Source organism: Onychomys torridus, chromosome 5, assembly GCF_903995425.1.
Source record: "Onychomys torridus chromosome 5, mOncTor1.1, whole genome shotgun sequence".
Taxonomy (NCBI): Eukaryota; Metazoa; Chordata; class Mammalia; order Rodentia; family Cricetidae; genus Onychomys; species Onychomys torridus.
The window spans coordinates 21,444,705-21,466,893 of NC_050447.1; the positions used below are offsets into that span (position 1 = coordinate 21,444,705).

General features: G+C 42.2%; 1 protein-coding gene across 1 annotated transcript in view; it reads right to left on the reverse strand.

The window, feature by feature from the left end:
• The window catches only part of Amfr (autocrine motility factor receptor), a 43,057-nt gene that overhangs the window by 17,651 nt on the left and 3,217 nt on the right, over positions 1–22,189 (reverse strand). Inside the window, exons 2-8 of the mRNA XM_036188698.1 lie at positions 17,606–17,698; positions 12,943–13,107; positions 11,649–11,801; positions 6,593–6,633; positions 6,307–6,439; positions 2,240–2,373; positions 1,309–1,419 (exon numbers count right to left, since the gene is read on the reverse strand). Of these exons, the coding sequence (XP_036044591.1) occupies positions 1,309–1,419; positions 2,240–2,373; positions 6,307–6,439; positions 6,593–6,633; positions 11,649–11,801; positions 12,943–13,107; positions 17,606–17,698 (830 nt within the window). The remainder of the gene's footprint in view (positions 1–1,308; positions 1,420–2,239; positions 2,374–6,306; positions 6,440–6,592; positions 6,634–11,648; positions 11,802–12,942; positions 13,108–17,605; positions 17,699–22,189) is intronic.

Below are 22,189 nucleotides of genomic sequence, written 5' to 3' on the forward strand. Positions count from 1 at the left end.
CATCACTGCCTGGCCTCTATGGTTAACTAGAAGCTAGATCTGCACTCTGATCTCCGAGCAAGGTTTATTTGTCAGAACACAAAATATCACACACCATTTTCTTTTCTATAAAGCATGCAGGTCAGTTTAGACTTGCACATTCTAAATGTGCCGGTTAATTCAGGTTCAGCACTTACATTAGACACAAGCCCCTCAAAGACCTCATGCTATCTCCATTTTACCCCCACAGTCCAACACAGTACATAATCCTAGCATATAAAACAGTCTGTCGGGCTGGAGAGATTGCTCAGTGGTTAAGAGCACTGGCTGCTCTTCCAAAGGTCCTGAGTTCAATTCCCAGCAACCACATGGTGGATCATAATCACCTGCAATGAGATCTGGTGCCCTCTTCTGGCCTGCAAGGACACATGCAGGCAGAACTCTGTATACATAATAAATAAATCTTAAAAAAAAAAGTCCATCAGAACATTTTTTGAGTAGACTACTCCAGCTCCAAAGCCTTTCTGATATTAAAAAGGAAAAGACTGAAGGTCTTGAGATTAAAAAAAATTCAATAGTCAAGAGGCCAAAAGATACCCCTAAATTCTATGCACATAATTATTTAGCTTAACTAGCCTTGATGAGATCTCTGAAATATGAGATCTTCTCCAATCTTAGAGGTTTATGGAATGGCCTAGCCTGTGATCCTGCAGATGGGTCACTCAAGTGGCCTTGGTCGAGTCCCATTTCAACCCAGTTCTCTGTAGTGTTTTCACACTGCTTCTGAGCATGTGCAAAATGCAAAAAACAGATTTGTCTCTCCCTAGAAGATGAAAACTCTTAAAAAATATTATAGACATACATATTTGTTACTTTAGAACTCAAATGGAGGGAAATTATGAAGAAAACTAATAAATAGAAACTAAGAGGGCAAGTGTGGGTAAAGAATGGTCTGAGGGCAAAAGAGGAGGCTTGGGAGTTTAAAAAAAGAAAGCCAGTCACAGGCTCCAAGCAACATCAACAAGGCCAGGCTGAGGTAATAGCTTTGCTCTACCGCTGGGATTATGTTCAAATCCACATAAAAAAAAAAAAATCTCAGAGTTGCTGGGCGGTGGTGGTGGTGCACACCTTTAATCCCAGCACTCAGGAGGCAGAGGCAAGTAGATCTCTGTGAGTTCAAGGCTAGCCTGGGCTACCAAGTGAGTTCCAGGAAAGGCGCAAAGCTACACAGAGAAACGCTGTCTCGAAAAAACAAAAACAACAACAAAAAAAAAACCCAGGGCCCTGGGACAGAAGGCCACTCCCAAACACCCTGTCCAAAGCTCCTACTTGTGAAAAAGATGTCCACAGGGAAGCTTCCTTGCAGCCTGCATGGAGTCCCAGCAGATTGCACAGTCATCATTATTGACAGCTAGCTCCTCTGGAGTTGCAACTGCAAACCTGTAAAACACATGACAGGCTCAGCAGAACGCTTCAGTTCCACACACATCCGATGCACACCATATTCTACATCTGACCACAACAATGGTACAATTACATAGCAAAACTGAGTAGTTAAAGAAAGTAACTTTGTCTTCACAGCCCTTAGAAAACCAAGTGAGAAACTTCAGCACAAACACTGATCCTGCAGTAACAGTGGGCTGGATAGCACATTCAGAACATTTGCAGACATATCAGAGGAACCAGACCCCAGAGATCCGAACGGTCCCTGGAAGTAAAAAGGGTACCCCACTATTCCTGCACTTTCCAGTTTGGGTTAGTTAGCCTCAGGCTGGCAAGTATCTTCAGTGAGTGAGCCATGCCCAAAACATGCATTGGTAAAGTGTAATCGAGACACACCTTCCCAAAACAGAGACGGTGGAAGACCACAGGCGCTTCGACTCGGCAGTGACAACAGTGACTAAAATAAGAACATTGTATCTCCTGGAACCCGCCCCACATGCCAGGAAAAAGGTTACGTGGAGTTAGAAAACTGCCCCAAACCACCCTGCTGCCAAGCAGGAGACACACTTCTGCGGTCTGAACTCTCTATCTAGTTACAAGTGAACAAAAGCAAGTTTTGGTGGAGTAGAGAAACTGCTGTCACTAAACGCGCTCAAATGAAAGGTGGGAAGTGCGGCGATTATGGGCTTCAAGCTGGCCCAGAGGATGTGCTTACTAGGAGTCAGTAGGAGGTCAGCCTAGAATACAGTGACATCCTGTCTCAGCACACACACAAAGCTAGAGTAAACTTGGCCAACATCGAGCCATACTGTCTTACCTGGCTTCCATGTTTCCTACCACACGTAAATAGTTCTTGTGCCGACGGATTCGCCGCTGTACCTCATGGAATAGGTAACGGAGCTGCATAAAGATGACCAGGCTAGCCATAGATAACCAGATGTTGCCAAACAACTAAACAGAGATGGGGAAAAGTAAAATATACAATAAAGACAAATGTGAGGAGCTAGACATAGCTCAGTGGGTAAAATGCTGACTCAGGATGTCCAGCACCCATACAGTCAGGCGTGGGCATGCTATGTTTCTCTTTTAGACTGGTTCAATCTCCTGTAACCCAGGGTGGCCTTGAACTCCTAATCTTCCTGCTTCCTCCTCCCAAGTGTTGGGATTAAAGGTGTGTTGCCACCACTGCCTGGCCTCTATGGTTAACTAGTAGCTAGCTCTACATTCTGATCTCTAGGCAAGCTTTATTTTTCAGAACACAAACAAAATATCATACAACAATCTTCTGTATCTCAGACTGTCCTGGAACTCATTATGTAGTCAAAGTTGACCTTGAATTCCTAGTCTTCCAGCTTCTTCCTCTTAAATTCTGGGATTACAGTCATGTATCACCACCCTGAATTTAGGGAGTGCCAGAATCAAACCCTGGGTTTATTCATGCTAAGCTAACACTCTACCAGCTGAGCTTATATCCCCAGCCCAAGCACCCATGCAATTATAAGAGGAAATATGGAAATGATCAAGATGCCCAAATGAAAAACAGGCTGGATACTAGATATAAAGCAAAGGACAATCAAAGTGTAACCCACAGATCCAGGGAGGCTACCTAGCAGGGGGGAACCTAGATGACTGTGGCTTATAGTAAGTTTTGGTTTTGCCCAATCACTGGGCAAGCTTTAATAAAACATTTCACTATTAGGATAAGAATTTGTACCTTATCAAGCTGATGAAAGAATATGCTGGCTGTACTTTCAGGAGGGGAGGCTCAAATCTTTTTAGATTATGGATTAGTCTATAGAAAAATGTCTGCCTTAAATCAAACAGTGAAGGGGAAGATGAATAGGAATCTCACTTACACAACTTAAGTAAAGCATAGCTCTCAGCCGGGAGGTGGTGGCACAGGCCTTTAAACCCAGCACTCGGGAGGCAGAGGCAGGTAGATCTTTGTGAGTTCAAGATCAGCCTGGGCTACCAAGTGAGTTCCAGTAGAGGCGCAAAGCTACACAGGGAAACCCTGTCTCAAAAAAACAAAAAAAGGGACAAATACTATAGAATTGTATTACATGAAATACATAGAATATACAAATTCAGAGAGACAGAAAGATTAGATGTTATCTCAAAATGGAGAAGAAAGGAATAATTTCCTAAGTACAGAGTTTCTGTTTTGTGTGATGGAAAAGCCCCACAAACAGACAGTAGTATCAGGACATAGTATCATGAATGTAATAAATCATATCATAAATATAGTTATTGAATGGGTACTGCAAATGTAATCAATGAATACCACAAATGTAATTAATATCATGAGTGTAATTAACAAATATGAGTGTAATTAATATCTCGAATGTAATTCATGCCACTGAATTGTGAACTTAAAAATGGTTACATGCAAACATTATGTTCATTTAAAAAAATAAGATGGAATGTAATCACCATACATTATATGTGTGTATGAAATTGAAGATAGCGATGTTCTAAAATAGAAAGTGGTGATGGTGTCATGGGCCTATGAGAATGCAGGACTAAAGTTTATCAAATTGTGCAAATTTGTATACTATGTGAATTATCTGTCAATAAAGATTTTATAAAAAGAAAAAGAAAAACAGGCAAGTTGTAAATTTATATAAAAGTTTATTTGGATTATATGTATATTAAATATAGATTATATTTATTGGAATAATTTACTAATATATTTTAATGCTATATTTTATACAAAGTAGATTTGAATATTAATTTACTAAGAAAATAATATTTTTGAGTAAAAAAGACAATATAATTTAACTACCTCAATACATTAACTTATTTTTTTTAATTATATAAAATCTTGAAATAGCGAAGGAATGAATATAATTTAAACAGCCCATTTCAGGGTGCACATAATTAAATCATAGTGTAACTATGTGATCAAAGTTTTTTGGTTTTTTTTTTTAAGATTTATTTATTTATTATACATACAGTGTTCTGTCTGCATGTGTCCTTGCAGGCCAGAAGAGGGCACTAGATCTCATTACAGGTTCATTATGAGCCACCATGTGGTTGCTGGGAATTGAACTCAGGACCTCTGGAAGAGCAGCAGTCAGTGCTCTTAACCACTGTGCCATCTCTCCAGCCCATGATAAAAGTTTTATCTGAAGATATTAAGATGGTTGGAAGAATGGCTGATCGCATAGGAAATGTTTATAACAAAGTGATTAAAAAGCTGGCTGGGAATGTAGCTCAAGTAGAATGCTCATTTGCCATGCCTGAGTCTCTGGGTTTGACACCCTGTACCGCATCAGCAAACACACAAAAACTGTATGTCCAAAATAGGAGCTCAATTTATGAACATGTATTTCAATATATTAGAATCAGTTAAACGGCCAGTGAAATGGGCTCAGTAGGTAATTGTGGGTGCCTCCTGTCAAACCTGACAATGAGAGTTCGATCCCCAAGACTCACATGGTGGAAGAAATAAACCAACTCCACCAAGTAGTCCTCTGACCTCCACACAGAAACTGTGGCTTGAACACACATGCATTCATACACGCTCATGCGCATACACACACACACACACACACACACACTAAATGTAACAGAGCATTTAAAAAAAAAAAAGCAGTTAAATACAACAAAATGTGAAGCTTCCATTTCAAATGTCAATTCTAACTATATATAGTTTCAGACTTTGGGTCTGTTTAATTTGGTATGTAATGTTTATTTACTTGCAAGATTTTTACAATAAAATTTATAAAGTTAAATAATATAAAATGTTATTTTCTTCATTTTCAGAAAGTGCACTTATAAATGTGAACTGGGCACTCTGCCCAGTGACTTAAATGTTACTGTGACGAGTTTTTAAATAAGTCTCCATGACTACACTGAGTCTCACCATCATTAGTTATTTTTGTTTTTTTTTTGTATGTGCACATTTGTCTGTGTGAAGGTGTCGGATCTCCATGGAACTGAAGTTACAGTTGTGAGCTGCCATGTGGGTGCTAGGAATTGAACCCAGATCCTCCGGAAGAGCAGTCAATACACCTAACTGCAGAGCCATCTCTCCAGGCCATTGGTTAGATTTCTTTTAAAATGCTCACCTGTCAAGGAGACTTACATTTCCCTCCTTAGTGCTGGGGACCATTAAACCAGGGCACTGACTATGCCAGGTGAGTGTCCACCTCAGATACATCCCCAGGTAGTCCTTGATGTTTAGGACAGGGCCTTAGCATATACCCAGACTGGCCTTGACCTTGATTCTCCTGCCTTTCTTTACCTCACAAAATGCTAGAATTATAGATGATTAAGAATGACCCTGTTTCAACACTGAAATTTATGACACACCAATTTAAGGTGGTAGATATGAAGTACAAGCACTTTGTTTTTAATTACAAAGTAAAAAAAATATAAATCTACAAGGAGGTAAATGCAGCAAGAATTCCCATTACCACTAAGGAGCAACTGTTGAGCAGGAAAAGCCACAGAAACTATAGGGAAACCCCTTTTATTGTTCTCAAAGAATGCTCTGCTCACTATTGGCAGAGTTAACTAAGTCTCCCAGTACGGCCATCACCTCCTGAGCTGGGCACCAACCAAAGCAGTCCACAGCACTGCTTTACACCCAGTTGCCAAAGATGAAGGTTGCTCAACCATATTCATTCCATTTTTATAAGTGGTTCATCATTTTATTTTATTTTATTTTTTGAGACAGGGTTTCTCTGTATAGTTCTGCGCCTTTCCTAGACTCGAACTCACAGGGATCCGCCTGGCTCTGCCTCCTAAGTGCTGGGATTAAAGGTGTGTGCCGCCCCCCCCCCCTTTTTTTTAAGCTTCATTTTTAAACATACAAACCAGGGTTCCCATCTTAAAAAATCTCAGTCCTCTGTTAGAGCTCTTTCTGAGGGAACTCACCAGCATGTGAATGTGGTGCATGAGGTCCAGGGATAAGAGAGTGAGCTCCATGACAAAATCGGTGTAATACACATAGGTTCCCTTTCCTTCCCAAGTCCCTTCATGGTTGAGGTCCCAGAGGTGAATTACATATCTACAATTTAGACAGAAAAAGAGAAAGACATCACAAGAAGATTTAACTTACACATGTTATAGTTTAGTCACATTTTTATATATTTTAAACTATTACATCTCAAAATCAACTGAACAAGTAAATGTCAATCACCCCTCCAAAATTTCTACTCACCTTAAAATCACATGAGCTGTCCTCACTGTCACAAGAAGAGACTACAAAAGAGAAATACTTCTTAGTTTACTTAAAAAGAGCAGATTTCCATAAAACAAAATAAAAACAAACAAGATAAGAAGTAATTGGGTCAAGTTTATCGCCCTTTCACTTCCTCAACCCCAGTTTCCATGGAATCTTCTTCTAGTGACACGTCACTAAGTCACCATGTTTGGTCCCCTGAAAAGCATCTCACTAGGGCAACACTGTGATGCTAACCACACACTACACAGAAGCAGCAGCTTTTGTACCTTTCATTTACCAGAACAACAGAGAAAGAACAAAGGAATCAAACAAAAAATAAGACTCTCATGGCATTTATTTATTTGTTTGTTTGTTTTTTGTTTTTCAAGACAGGGTTTCTCTGTATATCTTTAGCTGTCCTAGAACTCACTATGTAGCCCAGGTTAGCCGTGAACTCACAGAGATCTGCCTCTGCCTCCCAAGTGCTGGGATTAAAGGTGTGCCCCACCACCACCCAGCTAACAAAATATTTCTTAAACAAGCCACAAAGGAACTCATTGAGACTTAATACTTTTGGGCTGCTGGCATGAGCCGTTAATCCCAATATGTAGGCAAAGTCAGGAGGATCTCTGTGAGTTCCAGACCATCATGGCCTACATATGGAGTGCTGGGATTAAAAGCATGCACCACCACACCCGGCTCCGTATTTTTTTTTTTTAATACAAACTGGCCTTGACACCTATTTCCTCAAGCCACACATGATCACACACACCAATAACCCCAACGCTTGAAGAATCAGTTCAGGTGAGTGTATACTGCCTGGGGGTCATCTAAAAAAGGGAGGTGGGCTGTTTATTGTTTTGATTTGTGGAATAAGGTCTCACTATGTAGTCTCAGCTGGCCTGAAGCTAGGTTTGTAAATCAAGCTAGCCTCAAGCTCAGAGATCCTCCTGGGTTCTGGGACTATAGGTATGTGCTGCCATGCCAGCCCCTCAGCCTACTTTACCTGTGTTTACTTTTAGGTTTATCTTTTTCTCAGTGGGGCAAAGTGTTAAACTGAAAGATAACAACAGAAAAGCAAGTAGTAATATCACTCAAATAAAACTTCGTAATAAAATACACTTAGAGCAAACTAATCGCTATCTGGTTTTAAATAGGTCTTTTTACGAGGGAGCACTATTACATGCTTTCATAGATACAGATTCATCTGGGACTACAAATATTTTTGCTAAGTACTTAAATGTTTTCCTAATTTAAAATTTTTTGAATTTTTATTTCATGTGCATTATGCATACCACATGTATGCCTAGTACCCCTTAGACATCAAGAGGGTATGGGATCCACAGAACTGGAGTTAAGGACAGTGTATAAGTATCCATGTGGGTGGCTGGGAATGAAACCCAGACCCACTGCAAGAACAGTTCGTGCTCTGAACTGCTGAGTCACCTCTCCAGCCCCGCCCCTTTCTGACTTTTTTGGCACCACATTATACTCTGGGCCAAAAGAAACTTTCACCTTGCAGCTAACGAATTCCTAAATATTTACACCTAGTCTCTTTTGAGAACAGATAACTAGCTTCAGAACAGCTACTACATGGATCTCTCTTATCCAAAGTAGCTATGTTGTTTCTTCTTTTTCTTTTTTGAGACTGGGTCTCACTATATAGCTCTGGGTGTCCTAGAACTCACTATATAAACCTGGTGGCCCTGAACTCAGAGATCAGCCTGCCCCTGCATCCCAAGCACTGGGATACAAGGTGTGCTTGCTATATGGTCTGCTTTTTCCTATATGCACTAATGCATTACCACATAACACTAAAGGTAGCCCGTCCTCCTGGTTTACACCTGTGCTTCCTTTGGTTTGTTACTCTTGTACACCGTGGTCGTTATTAAGCAGATACTTAGTACTGACTATCAACTTGACAGAACCTGGAACCACCTGGCAACTGCCTCTAAGCCTGCCTACAGGGATTACCCCAATTGGTTGACTGAGGTAGGAAGGCCCATCCATTGGGAAGCACGCCCGCCAGCCTGGGATCTAGGACTGAACAGATAGAGAATATAGGAGCCGCATTCATCTGTGGCTTTCTGCTTCTTCAGTGCAGATGCAAAGTGATAATGAGCTTCCTGTTCCTGCCACCATGCGTCTCTGCCTGCTGCCATGTCTTCCCTGCCAAGATGGACTATCCCTCAGTATGTACAGGAACCAAAGTAAAGTTAGTTCTTCAGTCGCTTTGTTGCGTATTTAGCACAGCAACAGGAAAGTACCCAGGATACTCAAACACAAGCACTAGGGCACGACTGTAGGTGAACGACCAGTGGATGAGTAGCACATACAATGTGGACACCCTAAACAAAGAAAAGACTCATGTTTCAGCCAGCATAGCACCCAGTGTCACTGTGCTCCTCAGAACAGTGCAGAACTTACAGCTTACACTGTGGGGCTAAGAGTGGGGGCTGAGTAGCAGAGCACACACCACACTTAGTTTAAAAAACAAAACAAAACTCATGAATTGTTATTTCCAGAATTTTCCCTTAATTTCAGATAGCAGCTTACTGAAGATGACAGAACCCATGGAGAGTAAAATCACAAATAAAAGGAATTACTATGTTTCATTTTTCTAATTAGCAACTATAGGTAAAAGTAATTATAAAGTCTGTCTTTGGCTGAGGAAAAGGTAAATATATTAGTTATTGAATACAAAGAGTATGAACAGGCTGAAGAGATGGTTCAGTAATTTAGAGAACGTGCTGCTCTTGCAAAGGATTCAGGTTTGGTTCCCAGCACCCATGTAGTGGTTTACAACCACTCTCTGTAGCTCCAGTTTCAGGGGGTCCAATGCCCTTTTCTGACCTCTGAAGGTACTAGGCATGCACATGGTGCATATACATACATGCAGGCAAAACACTTTGACACATAAAAAGTAAATAAATAAAACTAAAAAAAAGTTTGAGACATACAAAAACTTTGGGCTTTGGGTACTGGAGACAGCTCAGTTGTTAAGAGCACTGGCTGCTCTTCCAGAAGACCAACGTTCAGTTCCCAGCATCCACATGGCAGCTCCCAATTGTCTATAACTCCAATTCCAGAGGATCCAACACCCTCTTCTAGCCTCCATAGGCACTGCCCATACATGGTACACAGACATAAACGTAGGCAACACACCCATACACATAAAATAAAAATAAACAAACCTTTAATTGTTAATTGGGTTTCTACGGAACAGAGAAATTTTAACAAGTCATTTTTTTATTTTTAAATATTCAGGGGGATAGCCTGCACCTTATCACAGGTATTAAAGAAAAGGAAGAATGTGAAGATGGAAAGGTGGCATGTTGCAGAGGTCCAGGGGGAGTCCAGGGGAAAGCTGGGGATGAACATGAGCAAGATATATTATACTCATGGATAAAATTGTCAAAGAACAAAGAAATATGCTATATAAAAAAGCAGGCTAGTGAGATGGCTCAGGAGGTAAAGGCACTTGTCACTAAACCTGACACTGTAAATTTAACCCTGGAACTCATAGTGGAAGAAGAGCCTATTCTCACAGGCTGTCCTCTACATATATGCTGTAGCACACAGGAAATAAATAAATGCCATTAAAAATTATTTTTCAAGTGGGGCAGTACTCTGAAGGCAGAGGCAGGTGGATGGTATCTGTGAGTTTGAGGCCAGCCTGGTCTATAAAGAGTTTCAGACCAGCCAGAGCTTCATAGTGAGGGGAAGGAAGGGAGGAAGGGAGGGAGGGATGGAAGGAGGGAGGAAGAAATCATAGAGAGCTAGAAATAATTCAGTGGTAGAACTCTTACCTAGCATGACTAAAAAGCCCTAAGATGAATCTCCAGCAACACATACACACACACGAAAATAAAATTCCTTTAAAATAAAATAATGAACAGCATTTAAATGATTATGTAAATTTTTAATTCAGCCTTTATACATATCTCATAAATATTCACCACAGACCATTTTTGTTATGTATCACAAGGAGAACACATTTCCTACTTTGGAGTGAGAGGACTTGACTGCATTAGCCACTCTGAAACCTCAAACAGTTCATACCTTAGGCCTCAGGGTCTCCTCCTCCACCACAAGCAGAATTAATAAAGAGTCAATATGTGTAAAGAATTTTAAATGATTCCTCCTGGGCTGGGGCCCAGTGGCAGAGCCCTTGTCCAGAATGTACAAAACCCTAGGTTTAATCTCCAGTACAGAAAAAAATCGTTTCCCCAACAAGCCCTGGCATTTGGTAACTGCTATATGTGGTGTATGTGTACATGGAGCCCAAAAAATGATCTCAGGTATTCTGCTCTGTCACTCTTTGTCTTATTACCCTGAAACAGGGTTTCTCTCTAGAGCAAGGCTGGTAACCAGCAAGCCTCGGCAATCCTCCTGCCTCTGCCCCAACAAGTACGTACGTACAGCCATACCCAGCTTTTTACACTAGTGCTGGGATCCACACTCGGGTCCTCATCCTTGCACATCAAGTGCTCTTACCTGCCAACCCAGCTCCCTAGTTGTTGAATTGTTGAGCAAAGTAATTCTTGCTGGGCGGTGGTGGCACACGCTTTTAATCCCAGCACTTGGGAGGCAGAGGCAGGCGGATCTTTGTGAGTTCGAGGCCAGCCTGGTCTACAGAGCGAGCTCCAGGAAAGGCACAAAGCTACACAGAGAAACCCTGTCTCAAAAAACCAAAAAAAAAAAAAAAAAAAAGAAAAGAAAAGTAATTCTTTTACTAGGTTACAACAAGGATTATATGAAATACCACATATAAAAGCATTCGGTACCAGTACCCAAAAAAGCAGGAACACAGTATATGCCTGTTAAAGCCGGACAGTGGTTAGTGCAAGCCTTTTATCCCAGCACTAGGAAGGCAGAGGGAGGCAAACCTCTGAGCTCTAGGACAGCCAAAGCTACACAGAAAAACCCTGTTTTGGAGGTGTGGGGGGGAAATGCCTGTTAAAGACAAAATACCTCTTAAAATAGTTTCTCATCAACCCTCTGTTCTCCTAGAAAATGTTTAGCAATCTAATGACTGTGTCCAGCACCTTACCTCTGCAGCCATGAAAGCCAAGGTGTGCATGCCATGGGTGTAGCCTGTGACACAGCAGACAACTGCCAATCCGCAGCAGGAGAGGAGCATAGCAGTCAACAGAGACAGGACTCTCCCGTGGCTGCTCATTGGTGTGGTGGGGGAAAAGGAAAGCTGGAAGGGACAAAACAGGTAGACGTTCATTCCACCACCATGGCAACTGCACTCAGAATTCAAGATCAAGCTTGGCAGCTTTGCTTGGGGCACTACACTAACACCGAGAAGCCCAAAGTCTACCATGAGAATTTTTGAGATTTTTAAGTCTTTATCATTTAATTTACCAGATACAACATACACTATATTTTCATCTCATTTCTCCAGTATCCTCCTACCGTGAGATTGCAATCTCTAGGACGCTCCATTATCTCCTCTAACAGTATATAGGACTCAGAACAGTGTCTTGTTCTGCTGTGTTTGTTTGTCTTGCTCTTATCTTCCACCTCAGAGTCTACTTGGAAGCCTGTCAGGGACAGAACAACTGAAGGAATCGGGTACAGAACTACTACTCATAATGGTATGTTAATACTAGGCAAGGACAAGTGACTGCCTGGAAAAGAGACCTGGCGTTACAGTTCCTTCTGTACTGAATGTAGGCTACAACCAGCCCAGAAAAGAAGGCGAGAAGCTCCTAATTTAAACAAGAATGGAATTGGAAAAGAAAGCAAGCCTCCAAGGGTGAGATTAACTCACAAAGAAGTGCAATGCCATCTCCATGAACACTGAGTAACAACAGAAGGACACAAGGTCCTAACACGGGTTCAGGGGATGCAGCACTTCAAAGCTGTTTGCCTCAGCCTGTATCAGGTGCTCACTGTGCAGATCTGACCTGAAGTCACAGGCAGATCTTATACCCAAACAGGAAGCAGAAGTAGATCATTCAGTCTTGACCCCAAGAAAAACAGTGTAAACCAATGAGAAAGAAAAGCTCCACCCACCAGGGCAAAGCGGGGGAAAGTGGAGACAAGAAGGGAAAACACCCAGAAGAGTTCAAGTTGTATACAATGTATACATCACAGCTCCTTCACACTGACCTAAGGTAAGTGCCTACAGTGCTTGAGGAACTGGAATGGGGGGGGGGGGGGGGGCTATAAAACAGGCAGAAGCACCTCAAGAAACAGGCCGTGATAGATGACCTAGAAGTCCCCTCTGAGAGTTGTCCTAAGCACATAACCTGTGACTTTCTCACATTACTTCTTACATCAAACCTGGCACACATATGTGACTGAGCAATGAGAGAGGTTGGCTAAAAACTCACGTATTCAAATCGGTCTTTGCAGAGCTGAACCATCAAATGCAGAAAAACAAGGCCGGCAAACCAGAGGCACCACATCACCACCTCCTCCACAGTCTGGACATTCAGCACACCAAAAATGAAAATGAACTTGTAGAAAATAAAATTCCAAAACTTGTCTTTGAGATGCTGAAAAGAAAAAAGTGTGTAAAGGTGAGTTCCATCATACCAAGTCTACCTAAGAGATGTTAACATAACAAAAGCAAGCTTTATGGAGCACACCACACAGAAGGCGAAGAAAACAGACAGAGGTAAGACAGCCAAAGTGATCTGTGAACTGAAACTTGTGATCTGGAACAGCTAGGAAGTTTCAGCCATTAAAAAGTAGTTGTATTAGTCTAGTCCTTATGTACTCAGAAGGAAAGTATTTTATATTTACATGTACAGTAGAAAAGATCAGCAAGGATCATCATATTTTAATACTTCTGCACTCAGACTTAATCAACAATAGAAAAGATTAGACTTTCTAAAGAATCAAAATATTAAGCAGAGCTGGGGGATAGCTCACAATGTATACAACATGCTCACACATATACTCCACACAAGAAAATAATAAAAATTAAAATACCACTTGCTAGTATATAATCAATAAAATATTTTAAATAGGAAAAAATGTAAAACTATGTCTAGCCACACAGCTAAGTATGGTTGTGCCTGCCTGCAACCCCAGCACTTGGGAATCCAGCATGGCTATACAGGACTGTCTCAAAAAACACGTAAAATAAAATAAAAACACCAAAACTAAAACCAAACCAAACAAAATTAAAAATACAATAATGTCCTTAATATTTATCTTTTTTTGTCCAATATAAAAATATTTTAATTTTTAACAGTTTTCTCTCACCTATTAGTATGAGAATTTTACCAATGTAGGTAAATATTCTCTAGATAATATCAGCATATTGACTTAATGGTAACAGGCAGGCTCAAATCGGTTTTAACTTTCCCCTATCCAAAGAATATTTTATGAAGTTACATATATTTGAATAAGTTCCTACTTCAGCACTATTTAAAGGAAGATTACAAAGGTGTTAGTATTTCTTTCTTTTTTTTTTTTTTCTTTTTTTTGGGGGTGGGGAGTGTTGAAACAGGGTTTCTCTGTAGCTTTGGAGGATGTCCTGGAACTTGCTTTGTAGACCAGGCTGACCTCGAACTCACAGAGATCCACCTGCCTCTGCCTCCCAAGTGCTGGGATTACAGGCGTGTGCCACCACCACCTGGCGGTCTTAGTATTTCTAATAGTCACCTGCTTTCTAAACAACTGTTAAGGTGTTCCAGAAGCAGTAGATTATGTTATTTCTTTGCTATATTATTTTTAACTGTTTTATGTGTACAAATGCTTTGTCTGCATATTATATCTGCACCACATGAGTGCCTGGTGCTCCCAGAGGTCAGAAGTGTTGGAACACTGGAGTTACAGATGGTTGTGAGCCAGGATGTGGGTTCTGGGAATCAAACTCTGGTCCTGTGCAAGAGCAGTAAGTGCTCCTAACTGCTGAGCCATCTCTCCAGTCCTTATAATCTTTTTCAAATCGAAAACTTTCAGTTTTAAACATCGACACTTTCCTGGGGCAAGGGACAACAAGTAAGTTCTAGCTCTTACAGATACTAAAATATCTGACTACCCAGCTATTGATAGAGGTAGTACAAATCTGGGTAAAGATAAGAATGAATGAGTGACTTTTTTTCTTTCTTCTGAGACAGGCTCTCTGTATGTAGCCCTAGTTGTTCTGGAATTCACTATGTGGACCAGGCTGGCCTCAAACTCAGAGATCCGCATGTCTCTGCCTCCCAAGTACTGGGATTAAAGGCATGTGCCACCATGCCCAGCAAAAGCATGACTTCAAAATGGACTTTAATATATAACTTTTAAGGACTGTAAACAAATTTAAATTTACAAATTTAAAATAAAGTTAAAGCTCAGAGTATGGTTATGGGGCACCTGTGATCCCAGCACTCAGAAATGGATGGCGGAGGCAAGAGGATCCTGAGTTTGAGGTCAACGAGACCCCAACACAAAGAATAGAATTAATTGGGGAGTTTAAATAGGGCTCTGACTAGATACCTTGTGTTCAAAGAACAAAGTTAAGTTGGGGAAAAAAAAAAAAACAGAAAAGAGTATCTTCTAGCTCTATCCACCGCAAAGGCAGAGCCCAGCAGCCATGCTACCTCTGCCCTTACACAGTGTATGCAGCTGGTGTGGACTCTGGTTCCAAACACCATGCCCCAATAGAGTAAGCCTAGAAACCTGGGTGAATGTCTGTTTCCTGGGCAGGGAAAGCAGGAGAACTTGACGTATTACCAGTTGTGATTTCTGGCTTTGCTACTGTACAACTGTGGGGTCCTTGACATTTCATGCTTCAGCTCCCCAAGCTATAAAACAGGTCTTAGAATAATAAGGATACTAAGAATATGTAGCATGACTTCTTAGAAGGAAACACAGTACCACCACAAGTAAGTATACTTAGTATAATTCTGTGTCTCACACAACAGGTGGTGAATTAAGTGACTTAATGCTTAACTGCTTTTTTTTTTCCTTTTTTTCTTTTTCTTTTCATTTGTTTGTTTGTTGAGACAGGGTTTCCCTGTGTAGACCTGGCTGTCCTGGAACTCGCTCTGGAGAACATGCTGGCTTCAAACTCACAGAGGCCAGCCTGCCTCTGCCTCCCGAGTGTTGGGATTAAAGGTATGTACCACCACCGCCCGGCCTGTAATATGCTTTTTGAAATGCCATAATAGCCCAGGCAGTGGTGGCACACAGCATTAATCCCAGCACTCAGGAGGCAGAGGCAGGCGGATCTCTCTGAGTTTGAGGCCAGCTGGGCTACCAAGTGAGTTCCAGGAAAAGACCCAAAGCTACACAGAGAAACCCTGTCTCGAAAAAAACCAAAATAAATAAATAAATAAAAATAAAATGCCATAACAGGCACTAAATGTTTTAAATATATTTAAAATCAAAAACTCTCTGGCTGGAGAGATGCTCAGTGCTTATAAGCACTTGCTGCTCTTATAGAGGACACCACATGGTAGCTAGCATCTGTATCTATGACGCCAGTTCTAGGGGATCCAATTCCTTCTTCTAGCCTCCATGGGCACCAGGCACGCAAATGGCACACTTACATCCATGTAGGTAAGACACTCGTGCACATAAAAACCACTGTAAAAACAGAGACTAAACACCCTCTCACTGCTCTAAGGCTTCTACTTAACTTTCAGTCTTTACTCCACCCTGGGAAGCCAGTGTCTCTGCCTCAATGTGAGTCTTATTTCTTAAACTTGAAGCACCCACGGAGCGAATCTATGTCAATTCTTGGAGTCTTAAATCAAAATAGTCCTTTTTGTTGTTGTTGTTTTTGTTTGTTTGTTTTTGGAGCTGAGGATCGAACCCAGGGCCTTGCGCTTGCTAGGCAAGCACTCTACCACTGAGCTAAATCCCCAACCAGTTTGTTTGTTTTTTGAGACAGGGTTTCTCTGTCTAACAGCCCTGGCTGTCCCGGGATTCACTCTGTAGACCAGGCTGGTCTCAGACACAAGAGGTCCACCTGCCTCTGCCTGCCAAGTGCTAGATTTAAAGGTGTGTGCCATCACTGCTTGGCTCTCAAAACAGTTCATAATAAATGCTACTGGGTGGCATTAATAACAAAATAAGCCAACAAAGAACAGCATAAAAGATGTGTTCTATACTGAAAAGGCTGAGTTGGGCTAATAGCAAAAGTCTCAAATGCTTGAAGGTAATGTTTCCTGCAAACCGTGACCTGACACCAAACACGTTAGAGAAAACAAAGAACTGAAGGCCGCTGCTGCCACTCAGACAGCTTGCCACAGCCTGGCCCACTTCCAACTCAGGAAGACCCAAAGCTTTGAAGAAGAGGGGATTTTAAAGGCAATTTTGAAGAATAAAGTATTAAAAGGAGCTTCTGAGCCAGAAGTAGCAATAATTCCAGGACTGGGTGCTAAGACGTGAGGACTGCGGAGTTCAATGGCAGCCTGGTATACAGAGCAAGTTCCAGACCTGCAGAACTACACAGCAAGGTCCTGTCTCAACAAATCAAAATCATGAAGAAACAGTTATAATGGGGAGACGGGCTCCCCAAGTACAATGAAACAAAGATCAAGGCTAACATCTCTGACTTTATCACTGTGCTCTGACTACTCATAAAGATGTCCTTGCTCTTGGAAAACACCCTCTGAAGTTCCAGGGTAAAACTGTACGATGTTCACGACTTAATTCCAAATGGACAAGGAAATCTGCGCAAATGAGAAGTGAGTGTGAGGACTAACTAGGAAGCTGGCTCGGCACTACAAGCACGGATGACTGAGACTCGCTCAATAAGAGCCCCCAGCTGAAAAATTAAGGAGGGGAAATAGGGGGAGACACTTAAAATTCTCCTCCGGCCTCTGTATGTGCCAAGTACAGGTAAGTGCACTCATATATGCAACACACACACACACACACACACACACACACACACACACACACACATGCATGAGTAACACTAGAAAGTGAATCTGGATTAAGCCCATCCAGGAGTTCTTTATAGTATTCAAGGAACTTTTCTATAAACTTGAAATTATACCAAATATAATAGTGTTTTTAAAGTTTCTTTACAAGAATCTGTTCACTTACCTGTCTCTCACTCACTCGAAGAGGACCAAACACAATACACTGGATAAGCTTAGCCACCAACATCAAAACACAGCAGGCAGTATTCACCAGAACCTGTACACACATCAAAGAAACAAGTTTAGTTCTGGAGAAACAAACACAGTGTAAGGTTTCCTCTGAGGAATTAGGCCGTCATTCCCAGGGCTGGAGCCTTTCTTTTTTCCACCAGTGCAAACCTGTGCTATCAAAGCTCCACAGGGATGGGACATGGGGAGAAGCAGCACCACTTCACAGATCACTGTGTCAGACCCATCCCAGGGGGTGCCCTCCAGCAGGCCACCCTCCTCACACCCCCACCCAGGGGTACCCTCCAGCAGGCCACCCTCCTCACACCCCCACCCAGGGGTACCCTCCAGCAGGCCACCCTCCTCACACCCCTGCCCAGGGGGCACCCTCCAGCAGGCCACCCTCCTCACACCCCTGCCCAGGGGGCACCCTCCAGCAGGCCACCCTCCTCACACCCCTGCCCAGGGGGTACCCTCCAACAGGCCACCCTCCTCACACCCCTGCCCAGGGGGTACCCTCCAACAGGCCACTTTCCCTTCAGACTTGACGGGACCCTACAACAACTCTGCATTGTCTCTGTAAAACTGTATTACCAAGCTTGGCGCACACCCGGAATCCACACTGGGGCAGGGGGACTGAAAGCCCAGTCTAGACACCGCCTCACTCACTCACCACACAAAGTATGTCCCTACATGAACATGTAGGCAGCCGTCATGACGGAACTCAAACATGCTGCCCCGACGAGCGAGGGAGAGGAGAGGACTTCCAGAAGAAGTCCGGTGATAGAGACCAGTGTCAAAACCAAGGCCTTCTTCCATATGCTAAGAAAACTGTCTTCTTTAAAATAATTTAAAAATGGTATTTCCAGACCTAACCAGGAAATGGGGCAAGTCATTTCCCTCACTTTGGCTTCTGTCATTGTTTGCGAGATTCCCATGGACCCCAGACTGGTCTTGAACTTCTCAGTCTCCTACCTAGGAGGACAGGCATGCGTCACCATGCCCACCTGGCTGTCCCTCTACTTTCAAAAGCAAATTATAATGGGGGTGGGGTGTAAGGGAGAAAAGGGGAGAGGTGAGGGAATATGATGACGTCCTCACATCTCTCCAGGTTCCTCTGTATCTCCCACCACACACTCCTGTGGTAGAGCACATACTGGCAGCCCTAACTCAGTACAAAAAGATTAAATCATGTTTAGTTCTATTCTGTTGCCTAATGGGGCCAAGATGATTTTTTTTTTTTAAGATTTATTTATTTATTTATTACGTATACAGTGTTCTGTATGCATGTATGCATGCAGGCCAGTAGAGGGCACCAGATCTCATTACGGATGGTTGTGAGCCACCATGTGGTTGCTGGGAATTGAAATCAGGACCTCTGGAAGAGCAGCCAGTGCTTTTAACCGCTGAGCCATCTCTCCAGCCCCCAAGAAGATATTTTTAAAGGATTAACATAAAAATAGTTCCACTGGAGGAAAGAACTGTTTGGTATCAAGGATTTAGTATTTAAATCCTTCGATTAATCAGGTAAAAAAAAAATATAGTTCATCAAAAATCCTATAGCCTTTGACGCCTTTTTTTTTTTTTTTTTTTTTTTTTTGAGACAGGGTTTCTCTGTGTAGCTTTGCGCCTTTCCTGGAACTCACTTGGTAGCCCAGGCTGACCTTGAACTCACAGAGATCCACCTGACTCTACCTCCCGAGTGCTGGGATTAAAGGTGTGCGCCCCCACCACCCGGCGCCTTTGACTCCTTATATACCTAGCACTTCAGAGGCAGAGGCAGGCAGGTTTCTCTGAGTTTTCTGTCTGTTGGTCTACAGAGCAGAGTTCCACGCCAACGTGACTACAAAGTGAGAGCCAGTCACAAACAAAACAAAACAAACCCCAGAATCATAAGGAACTTTCAGTTTGGTTCCAGCACACAGGGTGGCCAGCTCACAGCTGCCTTAAACTCTAGGTCTATAAGGATCTACCATCCCTAGCCTCCATGGCCACATGCACACATGAGTACTTAATACAAAATAAAATCTTTATAAAAAGGAGAGATGGCTCAGCAGTTAAGAGCACTGACTATTCTTCTAGAGGACCTGGGTTCAATTCCCAGCATCCATGTGGTGTCCAACAACTGCCGGTCTCATAGCCAACACCCTTCATTTTACACACACACACACACACACACACACACACACACCATACATGCAGGTAAAACACCCATACACCTATAAAATAAAAATAAATAAAATCTCAAATAAAATTTTAAATAAAATGTTTTTCAGAGACCTAACAATACTCATTTTTTTAAGGTGCCGAAGTAAACTTATAAAAGGTACCCTTCCCGGGCTGGAGAGATGGCTCAAAGGTTAAGAGCACTGGCTGTTCTTCCAGAGGTCCTGAGTTCAATTCCCAGCAACCACATGGTAGCTCACAACCATCTGTAATGAGATCTGGCGCCCTCTTCTGTGTACGTAATAAATAAATAAATCTTTAAAAAAAGTACCCTTCCCTTGTATTCTGCCAGTCAATGAGGACTTCAGTCATATAAATTAGAAGTAATGTCACACAAACCCACAACCCTCATACCAAATCTCTCTTCACCAGGAAAACAGTATTTTTAAAACTCAACGAAAACACCCCAGCTTAACTGCAACACGTTTATTAAAAAAGGGTTCTTCCTGGTTCACATATCATCATGTGAGTTTAAAAATACAAATGCAATACATTCAGTAAGTGCTCCAGGAATAGGAGAAAGGCAGAAAAATGGAGATCTTGACCCTGAACTCAGAAATCAAACTTAGATTCTGTCATTGCTTCTCTAGCCCAGAAGCACCTTTGTACTCAGCCACAGGACAAAACTTGGTTTTCCCACTTTCAGTTAAGCTTTCTGGAGTTTTCTACTTAAAGAAAAGATGTATAAAAAGTTTCTTTGAAGGGCTGGAAAGATGGCTCAGCAGTTAGGAGCACTTCCTCCTCTACCACAAGGTAGTTTAATTCCCAGCAACCATGTGGTGGTTCACAACCACTGGTAACTTCCGCTTGTGCACCCAACACCTTCTGGTCCCACTCACTGGCACCTGCACTCCCCGCCCCCCCCCCACACACACACGATTTTTCTTTAGTCTTTTTTTAAAAGTTCAATTTATACTCTCTCCCACCTCCAACAGCAAAAGTGTCTCATAATCCCATCAACCCATAGATAAACATCTCTATTTTAATCCAAATGAGATCTGAAAATCAGCATGTCTAAGGAACAAGCCTCTGGAGCCATTCCTGGTGACAGACTTCTCAAGTTCAGGGCCAGCCTGGGCTACTTAACCAGACCCTGACTCAAAGAACAGAGAGAGGGGAGGGGAAGAAAGAAGGAGCGGGAGAAGAAAGGAGGTAGCCACTAGGAGAAAATGTATTTAAAAAAAAAATAACCTTCACAAGAAAAGGAAACCAACAAAGAATTGGAAGAACTAACGTTGTTTAAAGGTTCTGAACAGTGCTTTACTGGAATACGTCAATGACTGTTAACAACAGACGAGTCTACATTAGTTCTAGGACAGTCTTGGGGCTAGAGAGACGGTTCAGTGGTTAAAAGCACTTGTTGTTCTTGCAAGCACCCACTTAGTTCCCAGCACCCATAGAATGGTTCACAGCCACCGGGAACCCCTGTTCCAGAGACTCAAAAGGCCTTCTTCTGCCTTCCAAACACACCAGGCATGCATTGGTACACATTTATATATGCTGGCAAAACATTCATACCCATAAAATAAGTCTTAAAATTTTAAAGAAAAAAGCCTTAACTTCACAAGTATTGTGTCATTCTAATAAATATAGTGATTTCTCCATCTCAGCTGTAACTACTAAGCCAAGCATGGCGGCCCAGGCCTACAGTCCTATCAGTGGGGAGGCTGAGGTACAAACACTGGCAGCCAGAGCTGGTCTCCAAAACCAGAAAAGAAAAAGAAACAAATCAAAACAAGTGTCCAGTACTCAAAGGACCCAAACTGGAGCATTCCTTCTGTACAGTCAATGCCAAATCGGATCCCTCCAGGTACTCGGGACACTCTTGCAGAATTGACACTTCAAGCCCCAGAACAAACAAGAACCATAAAATCAAAGCTTAGTCAGCACTAGGGAGAAGAGGCAGGCGGATCTCTGAGTTCCAAGACAGGAAGGGCTGGCTACACAGAGAAACCCTGTCTCAAAAAACAGCAAACAAACAAAAACCCCAGGCAGCTTAGTTGAGCAACGGCTTCCTTCACTTAGACAACAGTAAAGAGCTGTTTTAATATTTTATCTGCTCTATACAGCTTACTAATTTTTTCACATAGGCAGAATCCAAACAAGCTAAAAGGGTTCGCCTGTATAATAGCAGAAAAATAGAGCACTTGTGTCCATCACTGAAGACTTACTTCACTAGATAAACACACATCCAGTGGATCTACATGAGGCACTAACATCAGCCCAGGAAGGGATATGTAATTGGTATGTCAAGGTAATTTTAGATAGTTCAAAGGAGCATCCAGACCACAGAGAGGGGGGAAAAAGGGAGGTG